General features: G+C 40.1%; 1 protein-coding gene across 1 annotated transcript; it reads left to right on the forward strand.

Moving 5' to 3' along the window:
- Positions 1-208: 208 nt before the first annotated feature.
- CRISPLD2 (cysteine rich secretory protein LCCL domain containing 2) lies at positions 209-15,120 on the forward strand. The gene is made up of 15 exons (XM_053449522.1): positions 209-739; positions 3,337-3,650; positions 6,818-6,936; positions 7,251-7,383; positions 7,529-7,644; positions 8,256-8,356; positions 10,194-10,346; positions 10,657-10,717; positions 11,543-11,609; positions 11,862-11,992; positions 12,102-12,145; positions 12,267-12,339; positions 12,718-12,793; positions 14,316-14,449; positions 14,915-15,120. The coding sequence occupies exons 2-15, from the start codon at positions 3,411-3,413 to the stop codon at positions 14,967-14,969; spliced, it is 1,503 nt and encodes a 500-aa protein (XP_053305497.1). The 5' UTR covers positions 209-739; positions 3,337-3,410; the 3' UTR covers positions 14,970-15,120.
- Positions 15,121-15,346: the final 226 nt, after the last annotated feature.

Genomic DNA, 15,346 nt, shown 5'->3' on the forward strand with positions numbered 1-15,346 from the left:
TTAAGGATTTTTCTGTATATATATGTGTATATAATATACATAAATACATGTTTTTCCTATTAAATGCATTCTTCTTAGTCTGCCATCATGTTCCCAGATGCTGTAAATGCATGCGAGATGCACAGTGCAGATTAGGCTTCGTTTTTTCAGTCTTTTTAACCTTTGTGTTTGGATGAAGTTAAACTGTCTGTAACGTATAATTGCATGTCGGAGCCCTTTTCAGCGAAGGGAAGCTTCGTAGCGAACAAAATGCACATGTGTTTAAAGTCAGGGGTGGTGTTTAGAAACTTTAAATACCTCTTCTGTATGGCACTGCACTCCGTGCACTTACAGGAGGCAAGCTTCTTAAATCCTGCAGGCATCTTGCCTTTAACTATTATCCTGTAACCCCAGCCTTGCTTAGGTAATATTTACTTGGAACTGATGCTATCTTGCCGCCTCAAGAGAAATAGGAAAAAAAAATTGAAGATATTTGATGACACTCGTTCTTAATTTCGTCAGTGAGAGGAAAATTGCCAAGAACACTGACTTCCAGGATGTGATCAAGCGTCCTCTCTTCTGCAGCTCTGACACGGTATAAATAGGAGGGCTTCCAGAGAACCTGCTCAGAAGAGAAATCCTTGAAACCATCTCATGACTCTTCTCTGCAGTCGCTTAACTACCTGAGAAGTCCACTTACACAAAGCGAATCCGTCTCACCTGCCGGGACATACAGCAACCAAAATCCGGGGTGCAAAAGGTAAGCACATTAACTGTTTGGAACACGGGGGTGCTTTTCTGCACCCACCTTAAACTATGAAATATCAATTATATTAAGATAGGAATGAGGCTGTCATAGAAAACAAAATACAACTCCGTTCTAAGCGTCGACAAACTACAAAATATTAGTAAGACTTTTCCGAACACTTTGAAGTACAGATGAGTATTTGTTTCTTTCCATGAGAAGTAATGCTGGCACGTTCTGAGAACAGTTGAAGGAAACGTCTATCTTTAGTAGTGTCTGCAGTTATAATTTTTGTTTTGGTCTAAGCAAACTTTGATGTTAAAGTGACCTACCGATATGAAGGGGTAAACATTATTTTTGTACCTTGTTTCTGCTTAATCTTTCCATTGCTTATCTTGAGGCTTCATCGCTTTATACTTTTTACGTTTAATGATTTTTAGCTGACAGAAATGGTTGAGAATCCAGAATCACTGTGTCGATCTAAAGTTTATTCAGTTTGGCTGTAGATATACTTTCCACCGTGCAGAAAATGAGATGCCTTCTGTGTTAACTGTTTGCTGCTCCTTACTGAAGTCCCAAACTTTTCTGTCAAAGAATGATTTACTAGCCACATTCTGAGAAGGAGCTCTTAAAATATGCCTAAAAATTGCTGCGATAATTTGGAACGGTGTGCTGCTGTAAGGTTAGATCTTAATTAAATTTCATGGCTTCCTGCAATGTAGAGATGTTTTAAAATAGCCTTCCGTGGACGTTTTGGCTAGACCTTTCAGAACTCTGTATAGATGATGATTCTGCATTCTCTGCTGATAAATACATTTATTAGAGCATGGGGGTGCTTATGATTCATATTATGATCACTGGCCAACCCCCCCCCCCATTAAACATATGCTTGATTTTTTTGTTCTCAAAGTAGTCATGGAAACAAAACCACATTATGCAGCATAAATTTTATTTAACGTTACATTCAGAACGTGCCAAATATTTTGTCCTGACTCAAGATTTTTGTAAACCTTGGGAATAGCCTGACTTACGTGTTAACTCTTTAACTGCAGCATAATGTACCAATGCAAACCAACATCTAGGGTTGGACTGTACCTAGTACGGCTGCCAAAAACCTGATACCTATGCATTCTGACATTCCATAATACATATCATTCAATGCTTGTAATAAGTACCATTCATTGGCTTCTATGGTTCCACTTAATAGAGACAAACTGTGTATTTGGGCATTTTTCTGTGGTGCGTTCGGCGATTGCAGTGCATGTTGTCCAATCAGATGCAGACGGAGAGGGGTGTGCGGTGGAATGCCCAGCATACTCATGCATGTATTAGGGGAGATGTTTAGTGAACTGGCAGGTAAACTTCAGATGGGTTCAAGAACTTCGAGTGTGCAGAAGAATAGCCTGCAACCGGTAGCAGGTCTCATGCGTGTGACTGGCACTAAACACGGCCCAGTCACCTACTTCTGGTTGAAGGATTTGTTGTGCAAGCGTTCATTGGTTGGCAGTTCGCTGGAAGACATGGCTGTGTGCGCCATGTATAGCAGCATTGCTTCTGGCTGGTGTTGGCACTGGTTTACTGCCAGGACAAACGTTTTGGGGCAAGAGTTGCATTGTCTTTGGTGGCAGTTAGATTATTTGTGATGCAAGGGGCAAACATCTGGAAGCATGTGCTTTGGTAAATGAGCAGTACATCTACAGGCTTCCAGAGCAGAATGAAAACGGGAACCAAGTGGTTAAATAGAGTGGCTTCTCAGACGACTGCAATTCTTTAAATATTTCCCGTGTCAGTCTTATGGGAAAACACAATGTTTACATATTTATAACCAGGGATGGAAGCAATGAATTCTGAGAAATTGATAGTACACCAGCTGGCTGGAAAAAGACTTACAAATGGTGATAGGGGGAGGAAGACAGTTTAACCCTTTTCTGGGCCGGAAAGTGGTCTGGCACCAAATAGGTTAAAGCAGACCAACCCCCAAAATGACAGCAGAAGGCGAATTTCACATCAGACACACAAATAACTGGTTATAGTATCGACTCATAGGCCAATTTCAATAAACAGACTACTAGTACCAAGAGGTTTTATCAATTCAGATAGTGAACCCGGTATTCTACAGGGAGAGATTGTAAATCCAAGTAATCTCTGGTTCTGAGAGGGTTAAACCCCCCTCATCTTTTATATCCTATTCTTTTGCAGGTATATACTGCATTCCCAGCCAGATGGGACAGTGAGGTGATACCATTACCTTCTAGACTCTGCTTATCCCAGGGATGAGTAATCCGTCAAGAATCTGGCCAGCGTTAAACCACTGTTTTTGTGTATTAAGAATTTTTCGGCTAGAACATCCCTGTACGTCATGCGGTTTGGAGAGGTTTTTTTAAAGAAAATTGTGATAATGTTACATTAAATCTACAACTTTTGGATACTTGCGTTTTCACCATGTATTATAATGGGGGAAAAAAAGAAAATTATTTTTTTTGTCTTGTTCTAATGTTTTTACTTATGGCAGAATGCACGGACTCGGAAGCCTTAGTGACGTTTCCCCATGCCTGTTGATTATAACACTGAGAAATATCAAAACAGTAGTTTTTTCCTTTTTATTTTAACAGGAATTGAACTGCATTGAAAACCACCCCGAAATCTACTTCATTCCTACTCGACTTCCATTGGATTCGTCCTGACCATGTCTTCTGCCCTGACTTGGATCTTGCCGCTTGGGGTTCTTTTTTGTCTGGTGGACCATTACCACTGCATATTCTTACCCAATTCTACCTCCTTGGAGAAGCTTCTGAGTAAATATACAGAGGTGCCTCACTCCAGAAGCAGGAGAGCCATTTCTAGATCTGACAAAGAGGAGATACTGCAACTTCACAATAAGCTCAGAGGACAAGTTCATCCTTCTGCATCCAATATGGAGTACATGGTGAGTCCGTAGAATCGCTTTTAGTACCAACAGGTACCAATGGCTCACATTTCAAGTTCCGTCTTTTTGTTTTCACTTCCATTAGTAAGATAGTGTCCTCTAACATGTATTAGAAACGCCTCCTTTGTTGTTGACCAGTTGATACATGGGAGCCTCTTTACTGTATATTCTGAGCTGCCCTCCAGAAGGTACGGGGTGGTCTGCAAGCTTATTCATTCACCCCAAACATTAACAGACAGTCACCGTATGAGTGTGTGCATTTGGCTTTAAATACTTTCTCATTAGGCGTTTTCTGAATGATGCTCGGATTTAATTTAGCTTCACTATAGAGAAGCTGTTAGCAAATAGATTAGGTTTGCATGTAGCTGCTGTGCAGGCATGGCTGGGGTCCGATTAGAAGCAGATGTGAATTATATTTCTCCGGTTTGATGTTTTTTGGCGTCCTGATGAAGGTGGCCTATGACCTCAGAAACAGAAATTGGGAGAGTATGTAACAATCGCTGTTGAGTGATTTTGCCTGGAATCATAAGGTTGTAAACCGAAAACATTGACTGTTAACATGTAGATTCCTCAAAACATAGCAGTGTCCCAAATCTGCTCCAAAAGCAGTAATAGGTGGCTTCCAGCAGGTCCCATATTTACTTTTTGCTTTCTAAAGAAGTGCAGAACCATTATCCCAGTAGGCCCCATCTCTATCCATCAGCATCTCAATGCCTCCAGTTCTTTAGAGCCTCAACTGCTCTAAAGTGCCATGGCTTAAGCTATGCATTGAGTTTGATGTAGACCCTATTTAGAACTGGACCTCGTAACAGCTAAACTATGTACGAACAAAACTAATCTAAAAAACAAACCCATCTGATGATTTTATTGAAGGGACAGGAAGGCCTCGAGAGTTAATCAGATCCTCTGACCACCCTCCGTTCCTTACTAGGACAGCTGTTTTTGAAGCTGTTCATGTTCTTGACAGCAGAGATCCATTGAAAGAGGCTCTTCTCCTAAATGCTAAACAGATCTATTCTGGTAACAGAGGGTTTAACTTTCCCCCTATCCCTGGCTTTTAGAGAGTTTAGGATGGGGCCAGGTTTGGAGGAAGAACTCACAGACAGAACAAGAAAGCACAGAATATTTGGGTTGGCCGGGGATATAAAACTGCCGAAATTACACAGTGTTCACTTGTGTTTACTCGGAGGATTGATGGGTAATGTTTTATATTTGACTTTGCTGAATGTGCTTTTCTCGTGGTTTTATAGGGGATTTTGTCAAAATGAAAGGGTTTTATATTCTATTCAGGAAAAAAATAGATGCCTTAAAAAGGTGTAATTTGGAATGAGCATAATGGCTTGTATTTATTCATATGTAAATACTATTGCTGCCTGGTGTATGTTCTAAATATAAGCATGCTAAATGCTGTTTGATGCCTCTGTATAGCGTGCTGCGTGAGTTAAATATAAGGCTGCGTTATCAGACCACATCAGCTCGATAAATAGCTCGGAAACCGTTCAAATACTAGTTGGGAATATTGCACACTGTGACATGGCTATGTAGGCTATGACATCATATTTGTCTATATGCCTGTGCGAAACATATGCACATAATCTAAGCTTTTCCTTGAAATTTGGCTAGTCTGAAGCAGAGCAATTTGCTGATTATTTAAAGGGAGTTAATGTAATGACAGAATGTAAATATTTGGTCCAGCTCTTATACCTGACGGGAAAGCAAACTTTTACAAAGGCTGCAGGCATTAATATAAGGGGATTCCTTCACGGTGCAAGTCTGCTAGTAAGATTGGCAAATGTTCATACACCATTAAAAACAGAATTCCTTGCTCTGGAATAGAATCTCTTGAAAAAAATGTTTTTTTTTTATTCTGATGGTTCTGGTCAAGAATGATGGAAAAGCTTTTCTTTAGTGCAAGGGTTAAAGGTGCAACGAAGATATGGTTAGAAACTGTAGGCGGTTAATAGCAGGTAACAATTCCGGCTGCAAAGGTAGAATATATGAAAAAGAGAACTCAATTCTGGGATTATGGAAAAGTACAGGGAGAGGATGGAGCTGGCAGACAGACCCAGAATGTTTGCCATCAAAAAGTACAGCCTCGGGACCTGATTTCACGATCCTCCTGAGTGACCTCAAGTGACTTTACGAGAGAGAGCATTTTAGGAGAGTCCGGAGTGGCGTCTAGGTGGTACAATGCCCAAGTCCATCTACTACTTAATTTAGGTTTGCAGTCAATTGAGGGCAATCAACGTGCAACAAAGTCTCTGCCAACATAAATAACCCTCCCTCCCTTAAATTATATTCAGTCTCCAGCATGGGGATGTTAAAATTCTCAATATATACATTATTCATGGATTTATAAAAGTCAGGACCTTCAGCTGCCATGTGCTTCATACACATCTGAGGGTTAACTTGCCATGAAGTCCAGTCTGGAGATGGTGATGTGTGTGGATTCTGGACAAAAAAAGAGTTCTTAAATGCAAATTTTCAAAAACCTTCGAAGTTAGGTCAGGAACAGAGGTCGGGAACGATGTGCCCTCCTTTTACGCTGGTGACATCTTAGAAGATGACTTGATCAAGCTGGTAAAACCCAGTGCTAATCTTCGCGTGTTTATTTTTAAATAAGGACTTTATTAAAATACAAATTTTTACCTAGAATTGCCATGTCTCTGCATTGATAATGCTTACATGTGCACCTCGTCTACATCTGCCCCAGGACCACGTGCAAGCCCTTACAGCACTTACATTTCGCACATGGCCTCACTCACCCTCCTTAATGGAAGTCAGATGAGAAACCAGCGGGTGGGCTATAAAAGTGGTCTCTGTTAAGACGGATTAAACTCAAGATGCACAATTACACCAAAAGTGCCCCTGTGGATGACTTGTATTAATCTTTCATGCCTACAAGTTCAACTGAAATCCTTTGCAGGTCAGACATCACGCTTACCCCCTGCAGAATAGACTTTGTGCTGCTTCCCTAATCTTTCAGTGCAAATAACATCTGTTTTGCAGTTTTAAAAAGTTGATTAGGGGAACAGGCCACGTGCCACCACAAGCATTTATCTGTATGCGTAGGGATTGGCTGTTCTTAAGGGGCTCGGTTTGGTTTCATTTTATAGTTTGATCGCAGCGCATGGACGAGCGGTAAATAACATTGTTTTTCTCTGTAGACTTGGGATGATGAGCTGGAAAAATCATCTGAGGCCTGGGCCCAGGAATGCATCTGGGAGCATGGGCCAGCCAGTTTACTCATGTCAATTGGACAAAATCTGGCTGTGCACTGGGGAAGGTAAGCCATCTTTTTTAGAACACTGCTATGACTGTAACTGGAAACATAAGAATTCAGAATTGTACTAGAGCTGGGCAGCGCTCCTCCAAGGCTCTGGAGGCCACAATGTCGTCGATCAACCAGGCTCTGCCACAGAACGTATGAGTCGGAGTGTAAAAATTTCCATTGGTCTGCTTAATCTCTTTTAATAAAAGCTTATGAGCAGCTGTAGAGCTACAGACAATGTTTTCTATGGTCATCTTTCAACCAGAATTAGCATCAACCTCGGAGAACTTCTTGTCCCTCTTTGTAATAGTATTTTTTTGTGGTTCAAGATACCGATCTCCTGCTTTCCATGTCCAGTCTTGGTATGATGAAGTTAAGGACTATACTTATCCTTATCCACACGAGTGTAACCCCTACTGCCCGGAACGGTGCTCTGGACCTATGTGTACTCATTATACGCAGGTATGTTATATCCTAGCCTTGAGATAGCTGATTAAACCACAGTGCTAACCTTGATGCATTGATTAGACTGGAAAGGCACCTACTGGTCCAGCATGAAAAATGCACGCTAATTCCTGTTTTATGCTTTATTCCCATCTGGTTCCAGATTGTTTGGGCTACCACCAACAAAGTAGGCTGCGCAGTGAACGTTTGCAAGAGGATGAACGTTTGGGGCGAGATTTGGGAGAATGCAGTATACCTGGTTTGCAATTACTCTCCAAAGTAAGGACACTACTGGAAAAGCAGGGGGGAATGAAGCTCTGGGTTGGTCCCAAACCACATTTTGAGATTTAGATGGAAGGTTCCTAACTTTGAGTCAGTGAAACATTCATTACAAGAGAAGTTAAACACACTCTCCGCAATGTCCATTGATGACCCTGGGGGATTAGGAAACTCCTTACATTTAACCCTGGTTTCTGCTGGAAAGACAAATAGGATAGATAGAAATTTAATATGCAAGAGCACATTATAGGCTTTGAATATTCAACAACAAAAAGGTCCTTTTGTGGACATATCAGTAGCCAAATCTGAAATAGTGAACTTTGTTTCTAAGAATGAAAATCCTCAGCCCAGTTTTAAATCATACGTTTGTAGTAAAAAAAAATGTTAATCTTATTGGCTTTTCATCTTCTTGGATTTCTCTGTGCTTCAAAGCGTCCTACTATTCATTCATAAAGGCAAATCACTGGTTTTTCCCCATCAGTCCTGAAAGCTGTCATCACAGGCACACACTAGGGGCATTCATACGGTTTTTAGTTTCTTAGCTTGAGCATACTGGAAACACAGAATGTTTATGACCGACATGTCAAACTTTTCTTCTTCTTTTACTCTAGGGGTAACTGGATCGGCGAAGCTCCTTACAAGAATGGGAGACCATGCTCGCAATGTCCACCAAGCTACGGTGGCAGTTGCAAGAACAATCTCTGCTACAAAGGTAGGCGTGTAATTCCTTCATCAGTACAGAATGTACCTGTTTTTATCTGAGAAACGTGTTGGTAATATAGTGTTACTCCTAACACTAACACTGTACAGAGAAACTTGATCGCACAGTCTCGGCAAGCTGTGAAGCTGGAAGAGTCGGGCTCATAGCATACAAGACGTTCTTATTCTAAAATACTCTCTTCCAATTTCATATTAAGGTCAGGATAACGAGAAACACTATCATTTTACAGAAGCCGTTTGTGGCAGAATTTTATATTCCAGTTCTCTCATCTAACAACAATTTAATATTTTTATCAAACAAAAATATAGAATTTTCAAATGCCGTAGATGCTCTTGTGAAAAAGAGTAATCAGACGGTGTTTTGTTGATGTTGGAACCTAAAACTATAAATAAAACTGTACACCATCGATGAAAAGCGGTCTAGCAAAGTGAATTTAATTGGAATGTCTTGAGATATCGGCTACTATGCAATGGCATACAAAATCTTACCTGATTTAACTTTGGCGAATATTTGCTAGAAAATGTTCAGAAATGATCTACTAGATATTCATCCAGTGCCCTACGTCCCAGATATGGCACGTGATGTGATATTTGGTGTATACAGTAAATGTAATTTTGAACTGGGAATTTGGTCTGGCGAGCCTTGTAGCTATAAGTGGAAATTATGATGTGTCTGTGATTTCGGGGAAGGTCGTCTGCTTTAAACACTCCTCTCCTTTGCTCTGTGGAAGTGCGAAGGTGTGAATAAACTACTGCTATTCCCCTTCCACAGAGACCTGGAACACTTGTCCATAGTGTATTTCGTAAAGACCAATCAACTTTAATGCCCATTTCCCTGAATGGGTGTGATGACATTTTGGAGTAAATTGTTTAATCAGCTGTGAAAGCCATTAGTTGAGCGTCGGTCCCATCATTCATAAAAATAAAAAAATAGGCCAAGAAAGAGAATTTAGAAAATTCCTCTAGGCATTATCGAAACTATAAAGGGCTGCCCAGCAACCAAATATTTAACATGTTATCGAATGTTCGTTCAAGAATGAAGGATTTTTTTATTATTCCAATCATTAAAACTAAAACTGGTAGTTTGTAGTCGGTCTCAAAACTTCCTCGGTTAATGAATTATGTTGCACATGGCATGTGGCTACGTCCTGCAATTTCTATTAAGGGCCCCTGCCAGGCCTTGCCAAAATATTTCAAGGTGTTTTTCATTTTCCAAAGTAACTGTTCCATATGCAGTGATCTGTAGGACTGTGGACAGATGACCTAATTTAATTTCCCATGGGGGAAAAAAAACTAAAAATCTTTAATTTAGGGTTATTTAATATAATTTCGTTATACCCACCAACTGCAAGCTAAATGTTAACGTTGTATTTAAATTCGTTCCTTTGAGACAAAAACCAGAGCCCTGTCTTTATTTACTTAGAGAGTATACTTAATCATGGCGGCATGTTCTTAGAATATTCAGTTCTCAATAAGAGCTTCTATTATTGATGAGTTTTGGATCCAAATTAGTCTGTTCAGGACCGAGATGCCAAAGACGTGATCCGACTTAAACAAATACACCGTGTTCTGTTCTCTAAATATCTGGATGTCTAGGTTTGTAAGTTTGTTTAGTACTTTTTACTAGAGGAGTTATGCTCAACTGGTAGCAATTAGAAAATGTTAACTGAGGGTCATGACTACAGGTTTGAATTGAGAACAGAGGTCTCTAAGCCTAAGAGTCTTGCTGCAGTCTTTGGTGACGGAAGGGTGGTTAGTTTCCAAAAATGAATGAATATTGTCCAGAGATCTGAAAACCCCTCTTCTTTTTCTATATTCATGACTTCCAGGTGACAAACGCAGCGGAATACTGGAGACGGATGAAACAAATGAAGTTGAGGCTCCTCGCGTCCCAGAGGAAACACATGTTTGGGTCCCAGAGAGAGTCAACAAACCGAAAGTGGTGCCAAAAACCACACAGCCATCCACAGAAAACCTCATGAGTAAGAATTTCTTGTAGCAAGGTTCTAAAGCCTGCTTATGCTGAAATTTTGGAACTGCAGAATTCCTTTTTTCTAATTCAGATGGATACTAAAAACTAAATGTTTGTGCGGAAGACTAGTAGGAGTAAACACATAATTGCATGCAATGTGGCATCTACTCCGATTCTCCCATTCGCCTTGGACTGATTCTCATTCTGAAATATTAAAAATATAATTTCTTTGCTCTGTCACCTTGACTTTAGGGGCTTGCGCAGGTTGGTAACGTTTATGCTTACATACTGATCTGGTCCTCGTGTCTTTCTTTTCCTAGCTCAAGTGATCAAGTGTGAAACAAAAATGAGAGACAAATGCAAAGGGTCCACCTGCAACAGGTAAGCTTCAGCTTTTACCCAAAGTTTATACATTTGTCCAAAAATATGTTTAACTTAAAATAAAGCGATTTTTCAGTAGGCTAAAGAATGTTGGACTGGGAGCTGCATGTCTCTTGCGCAAAAGGCTTTATTCTATAGATCCACATTACACTGATTTTAGAACGATATAATGCAACTACAGGCAATTATTATACATTATATAATATATACTGTGTAGAAAACAGGGATAATTCCGCCTTCTCCATCTCACCTAGTTGGCAAGAGCTATAGTTTAAATAAATGATTTCACTGATTGATTTCCCAAAAAATAATTGAGCTATACAATGCCCGTTGACCAAAGGCACTGTTTATCATCCTCCGGGAGCAATGCGTAGCTTTCACCTCCTGTGTTTTTATTAAACACATAGAAGATTGATAGATACTTTGGATAATGTACTGCTAGGATCACCATGGAGATTTACCACAGCAGAGCCGTGCCAGAGTTAGAAGAAGGTTTAGTCATCAAAGCTTTCGCACTGACTCATGAGAAGCGTATGGAACAGCTCGGAGAAGTGAGATCTCTGCACAATACCTATACTGTCCTCGTGTATACGTTTTAGACTCGCTAGGTTTGTTGCCGAGATAGAAAAACAAACTTGAAGTCCCTTCGTGTAGGGTTGGTACTAGACGTAATCTATTTCACGGTTTTCCTTTTCATTGTATCGCCGATGTTCCAAGGCTTTTCCCGAGTCCTGCAGCAGTATTTGCTTTCTTCAATGTTCTTATTTCTGCAATCCTAATATTTTTTTCAGTTATCAGACGTAATGTGACATGTTTTCTTCCTAGGTACTTGTGTCCTGCAGGTTGTGCAAACAAAAAGGCCAAAGTCATCGGAACCCTCTTCTATGATAGTGTAAGTAGATTCCATTCTTACACGTCCTTGCAATGGCGTGACTTGCTTTATGAAGAAAAGGTGGTTATCTGTCTATTGGATTTTAACTGGAGATACCAACTGAGGACTAGAGTAGAAAGCCATGTCCTTTATTGATAAGTAAGACAAGTTCTTTTTCTAGAGGAATTTCTGTAACATTCTGTATAACCGGTCTTCTCCTTGTGCCAAGAATGTTAGTTTTCTGCATATAATAAACTATCCTCATTCCCGCAGATGTCCAGTATCTGCCGCGCGGCCCTTCATTACGGAGTCATTGATAACAATGGGGGCTTGGTGGATATAACAAGGAAAGGAAAGTTCCAATATTTTGTGAAATCTACCAGGAATGGCGTTGGGTCGTTAAGGTAAAGATTTTGATCTGTTAAATAATTGTGCAGACGTATGGATAATTATATAAATCTAGCTGTATCTAACTGTCCCGCTGATGCCTTATTCTGTTTTCTTTCTTTGCAGTAAATATAAGCCTTCCAATGCTTTCATGGTCTCAAAAGTGTCTGGTAAGTAAGAGTCAGTTACTACGCTGGGGCAATGTGATTTAGGGGATTTTTGTGGCTGAAATGTATGTTTTTATTATTGAATTTTCTTTAAATATTGTATTTGCCTTTATTTTATTTGCAGTTCAAACACTTGATTGTTACTCAACGGTAGCAGAGATCTGCCAGTTTGAAAAACCAGCCAAACACTGTCCCAGGTAAGACCCCGCAAGTTCTCTAGAGATCCCTGCGGACGCTTTAATGGGATGGGGGGAGCGATTTACATTCTGTCTTCCAGAAAGACAATTTCGTTTGAATTAGATGACATGCTGCATCATAAAAAATTCCCCTTTGAATGTGCTGTGAAATGGAAATTTATAGGAAATGGGAATCTATTCAAACACTCAGGGATTGTGGAAGGATTTCTCTCTTCTGCAAGATGTAGATTTAAGTAGCTGGCTTCCCTTTCCTCGCTATATAAATGCACATTCCAGGTGCAAATTAAAACATTGGACAAGTGAAGGGTTTTTTCTTACTTCATTGTTGGCAGGCTTTTGGGGATTGGAAATAACCAGCTAATATTATTTTCATTTCAGGTTTTACTGTCCAGCACACTGTAAGAATGAGCCTTCATACTGGGCCCCGGTGATCGGCAACAATATTTATGCAGACGTAAGTTTTAATCTTATGGTTTTTTTAGTGTGCAATAACTTCTCAAAGGTTAAGGGTGTCGTAAAGGTTCACGATACGCGCTAGAAAGCAGACTACAAATATGGGTAGAAATCTATGTTAAGCTGGTTTCAATAAAATATGAATTGTCTCAATACACTAGAGTATGCTTTCACATGAGCTGCGCGTCTGTTAGTTTTTTTGGCTGGCTACATGGTTTTATAATATATCCTTAACAGGCAGAGATATGAACCAAAGCCTGGGATATTATCTACCTCCACTATCTACTTCTCTGTGATTTTCCACAAATACAGACCCCCCCCCAAGTGATTCACTGAAACGTCTTCCTGCTCCAAATGTTTACAAAGGAACATGTGGCATGCATCTGTGTCACATGCTGAGTTTTGGTCATATGATGTGTTTTATTATTGGGTTCTACAAAACAACTATTTTGAAATACCCCTTGTTGTTATCCCCGTCTATGTGTCATGGGATTTCCAAAAGGAAATGTTTACATATTTATGTGTGGATGCACCAGGTTTTGGACACCTAACTCAAAAAGAGAGAAGAGTGAGTACTGAATAACAGTCTAGGAATCTCAAAATCATATGCCTTGTGGCAAGTAAGGGTGTCAGTCACCATTTAAATCCACTTATCCGCATCTTGTGAACCCATAAAAGAACTAGAAGCAGGAAAACTGCTGCACCATGTGTATCTCTAGCAGTAATGCGTATCATTGTCCAATCCTGCTCTGCAGCCTCAGCTCCTGATTTTAGGTAGGACATGACAAATATATCATGGGATGGCCCAAGAGAAAAACTGTCTTGCAAACAAGGTTTGTTCCCAGCACACAAAGTTCAGGAGACAAATTTAGATTTACTGATTAACCTGCTTCAAAGTTGGGTTCCTCGGCCCAATCTTCCTAATAAAGCTATTTTCTCTGGTTCTTCCCTTGTATGGAATGGAATCCTTTTGCCAAATAAATGTAGAATGTTCGCCAACAGATATGTGAAAGTGCAGAGAATAGCTGGCAACAGCATTTTAAGACCAATATACAACATGTACAACAGTAAAGAGATTTGTAGTGCTGTTAACTCGGCTTAACCGGAACTTGGACTAGGGGAAACTCGCTTCTCCGAAAGATTGTATCTTGTTGGAGCTTGAAAGTTCGGCTTAACTCGTCAGATAATGCAATATGTTATCTTTTTCACTTGGCTGTCTGGTTAGTTTCCTCGGGCAGTCAAATTTGTTTTAGCTGTAACATCTGCTGTACAGTCGCCAAACCAGAAGCCTTGGGTCTGGATGTTACCAATAGTGGCCTGTCAAAGCGCCTTGATTTAGCAATATGATGACCGTGCATAACATCGCTTATAATCGGGTGTGAGATCCGCCAACCTTCCAGCTGTGACCTACAATATTTACGAATCCAATGTTACAACAGCAGGCGTTATTTCTAGTCTGTGCCAACTTATTAATGGCTTTGAGGAGAGACCCGTACTTATGTCAATATATTCTGACTTTTCAGACCTCAAGTATCTGTAAAACCGCTGTGCACGCGGGAGCGATAAAAGACGAAACAGGAGGCTATGTGGACGTGATGCCCGTGGACAAGAAGAACCATTACTTTGGCTCCAACAAAAATGGAATAAACTCGGAGAGGTACTCAAAACACCGCAATTAATGACAGTCCTCGGGTCCTATAGAGTTTAAATGCAATAACAGTGCTACATACAGTTTGTAGCGCCATTAAGTGAAAGGCTATGTTATTACCACAGCTATAATGATGCCACGGGTGGTGAAATATGTATGATGGTAAACCCCACGGAAGCATCCTGCACTAAACTACATAAAGAACAATCTAAATTGTTCTCTTAAAACCAGAAAACCGCGGATTTCTCAATAGGCAAGAGGAAGTCTTATAAAGCAACCCTCCTCACGCAAACTGTAATACCATGATGTGCAGGCTTGGATCAATCACTTTGTGTGGTTAGATGTAAGGTTGTATGTTAACTGTATGATGGTCTAACATAGGTTAACCGCAGAACAGCTTTAGAGACCATACAGTTGTTAAATTTGTCCGCTTTATGTATAGTTTTGTAATAAACTTTTTTTTTCTTGTTTTAGCGTCAGAAATCGTAAGGAGGGTAAAGCGTTCCGGATCTTTGCTGTGAAACAATAACTGGTATATATTTAATGGACAGAATGGAAGCGCTGTGAGCAGCATCCTTAGAACTTTAAGGTCACAGACATTCCCCCCCCCACCCAAAAAAAACCCACTTGAAAGGTTTATCTCAAAACATCTGCCATCTTCGTCGGCCGTATATTTTTTATTTTTTTACCCTCTACGTGAGTTCAAGGAAAATGAATCTGGTTCACACCTCCAAGTCCGATGATCAGAAACGGAACAACTAGTTAACACAACTGAGCAAATGTTGCCATCAGCCTTACTTATAGAAAGAGCGGTAATGTGTAAAAATGTATTATGTGGTTGATTTCAACATGCTATTGACTAACCCAGAGTTTAGATAATACATCCGATGGCGATATTTCACAATT

Source organism: Spea bombifrons, chromosome 10 (assembly GCF_027358695.1).
Source record: "Spea bombifrons isolate aSpeBom1 chromosome 10, aSpeBom1.2.pri, whole genome shotgun sequence".
In the NCBI taxonomy this organism is placed as follows: domain Eukaryota; kingdom Metazoa; phylum Chordata; class Amphibia; order Anura; family Pelobatidae; genus Spea; species Spea bombifrons.

Excerpts from the sequence above, each read along its gene's own strand:
- CRISPLD2 (XM_053449522.1), top strand. The coding sequence starts at position 3,411 with ATGTCTTCTGCCCTGACTTGGATCTTGCCGCTTGGGGTTCTTTTTTGT. Across the intron at positions 11,993-12,101 it reads AATGGCGTTGGGTCGTTAAG|TAAATATAAGCCTTCCAATG; the intron begins GTAAAGATTTTG and ends CTTTCTTTGCAG. Across the intron at positions 12,340-12,717 it reads CCAGCCAAACACTGTCCCAG|GTTTTACTGTCCAGCACACT; the intron begins GTAAGACCCCGC and ends TTTTCATTTCAG.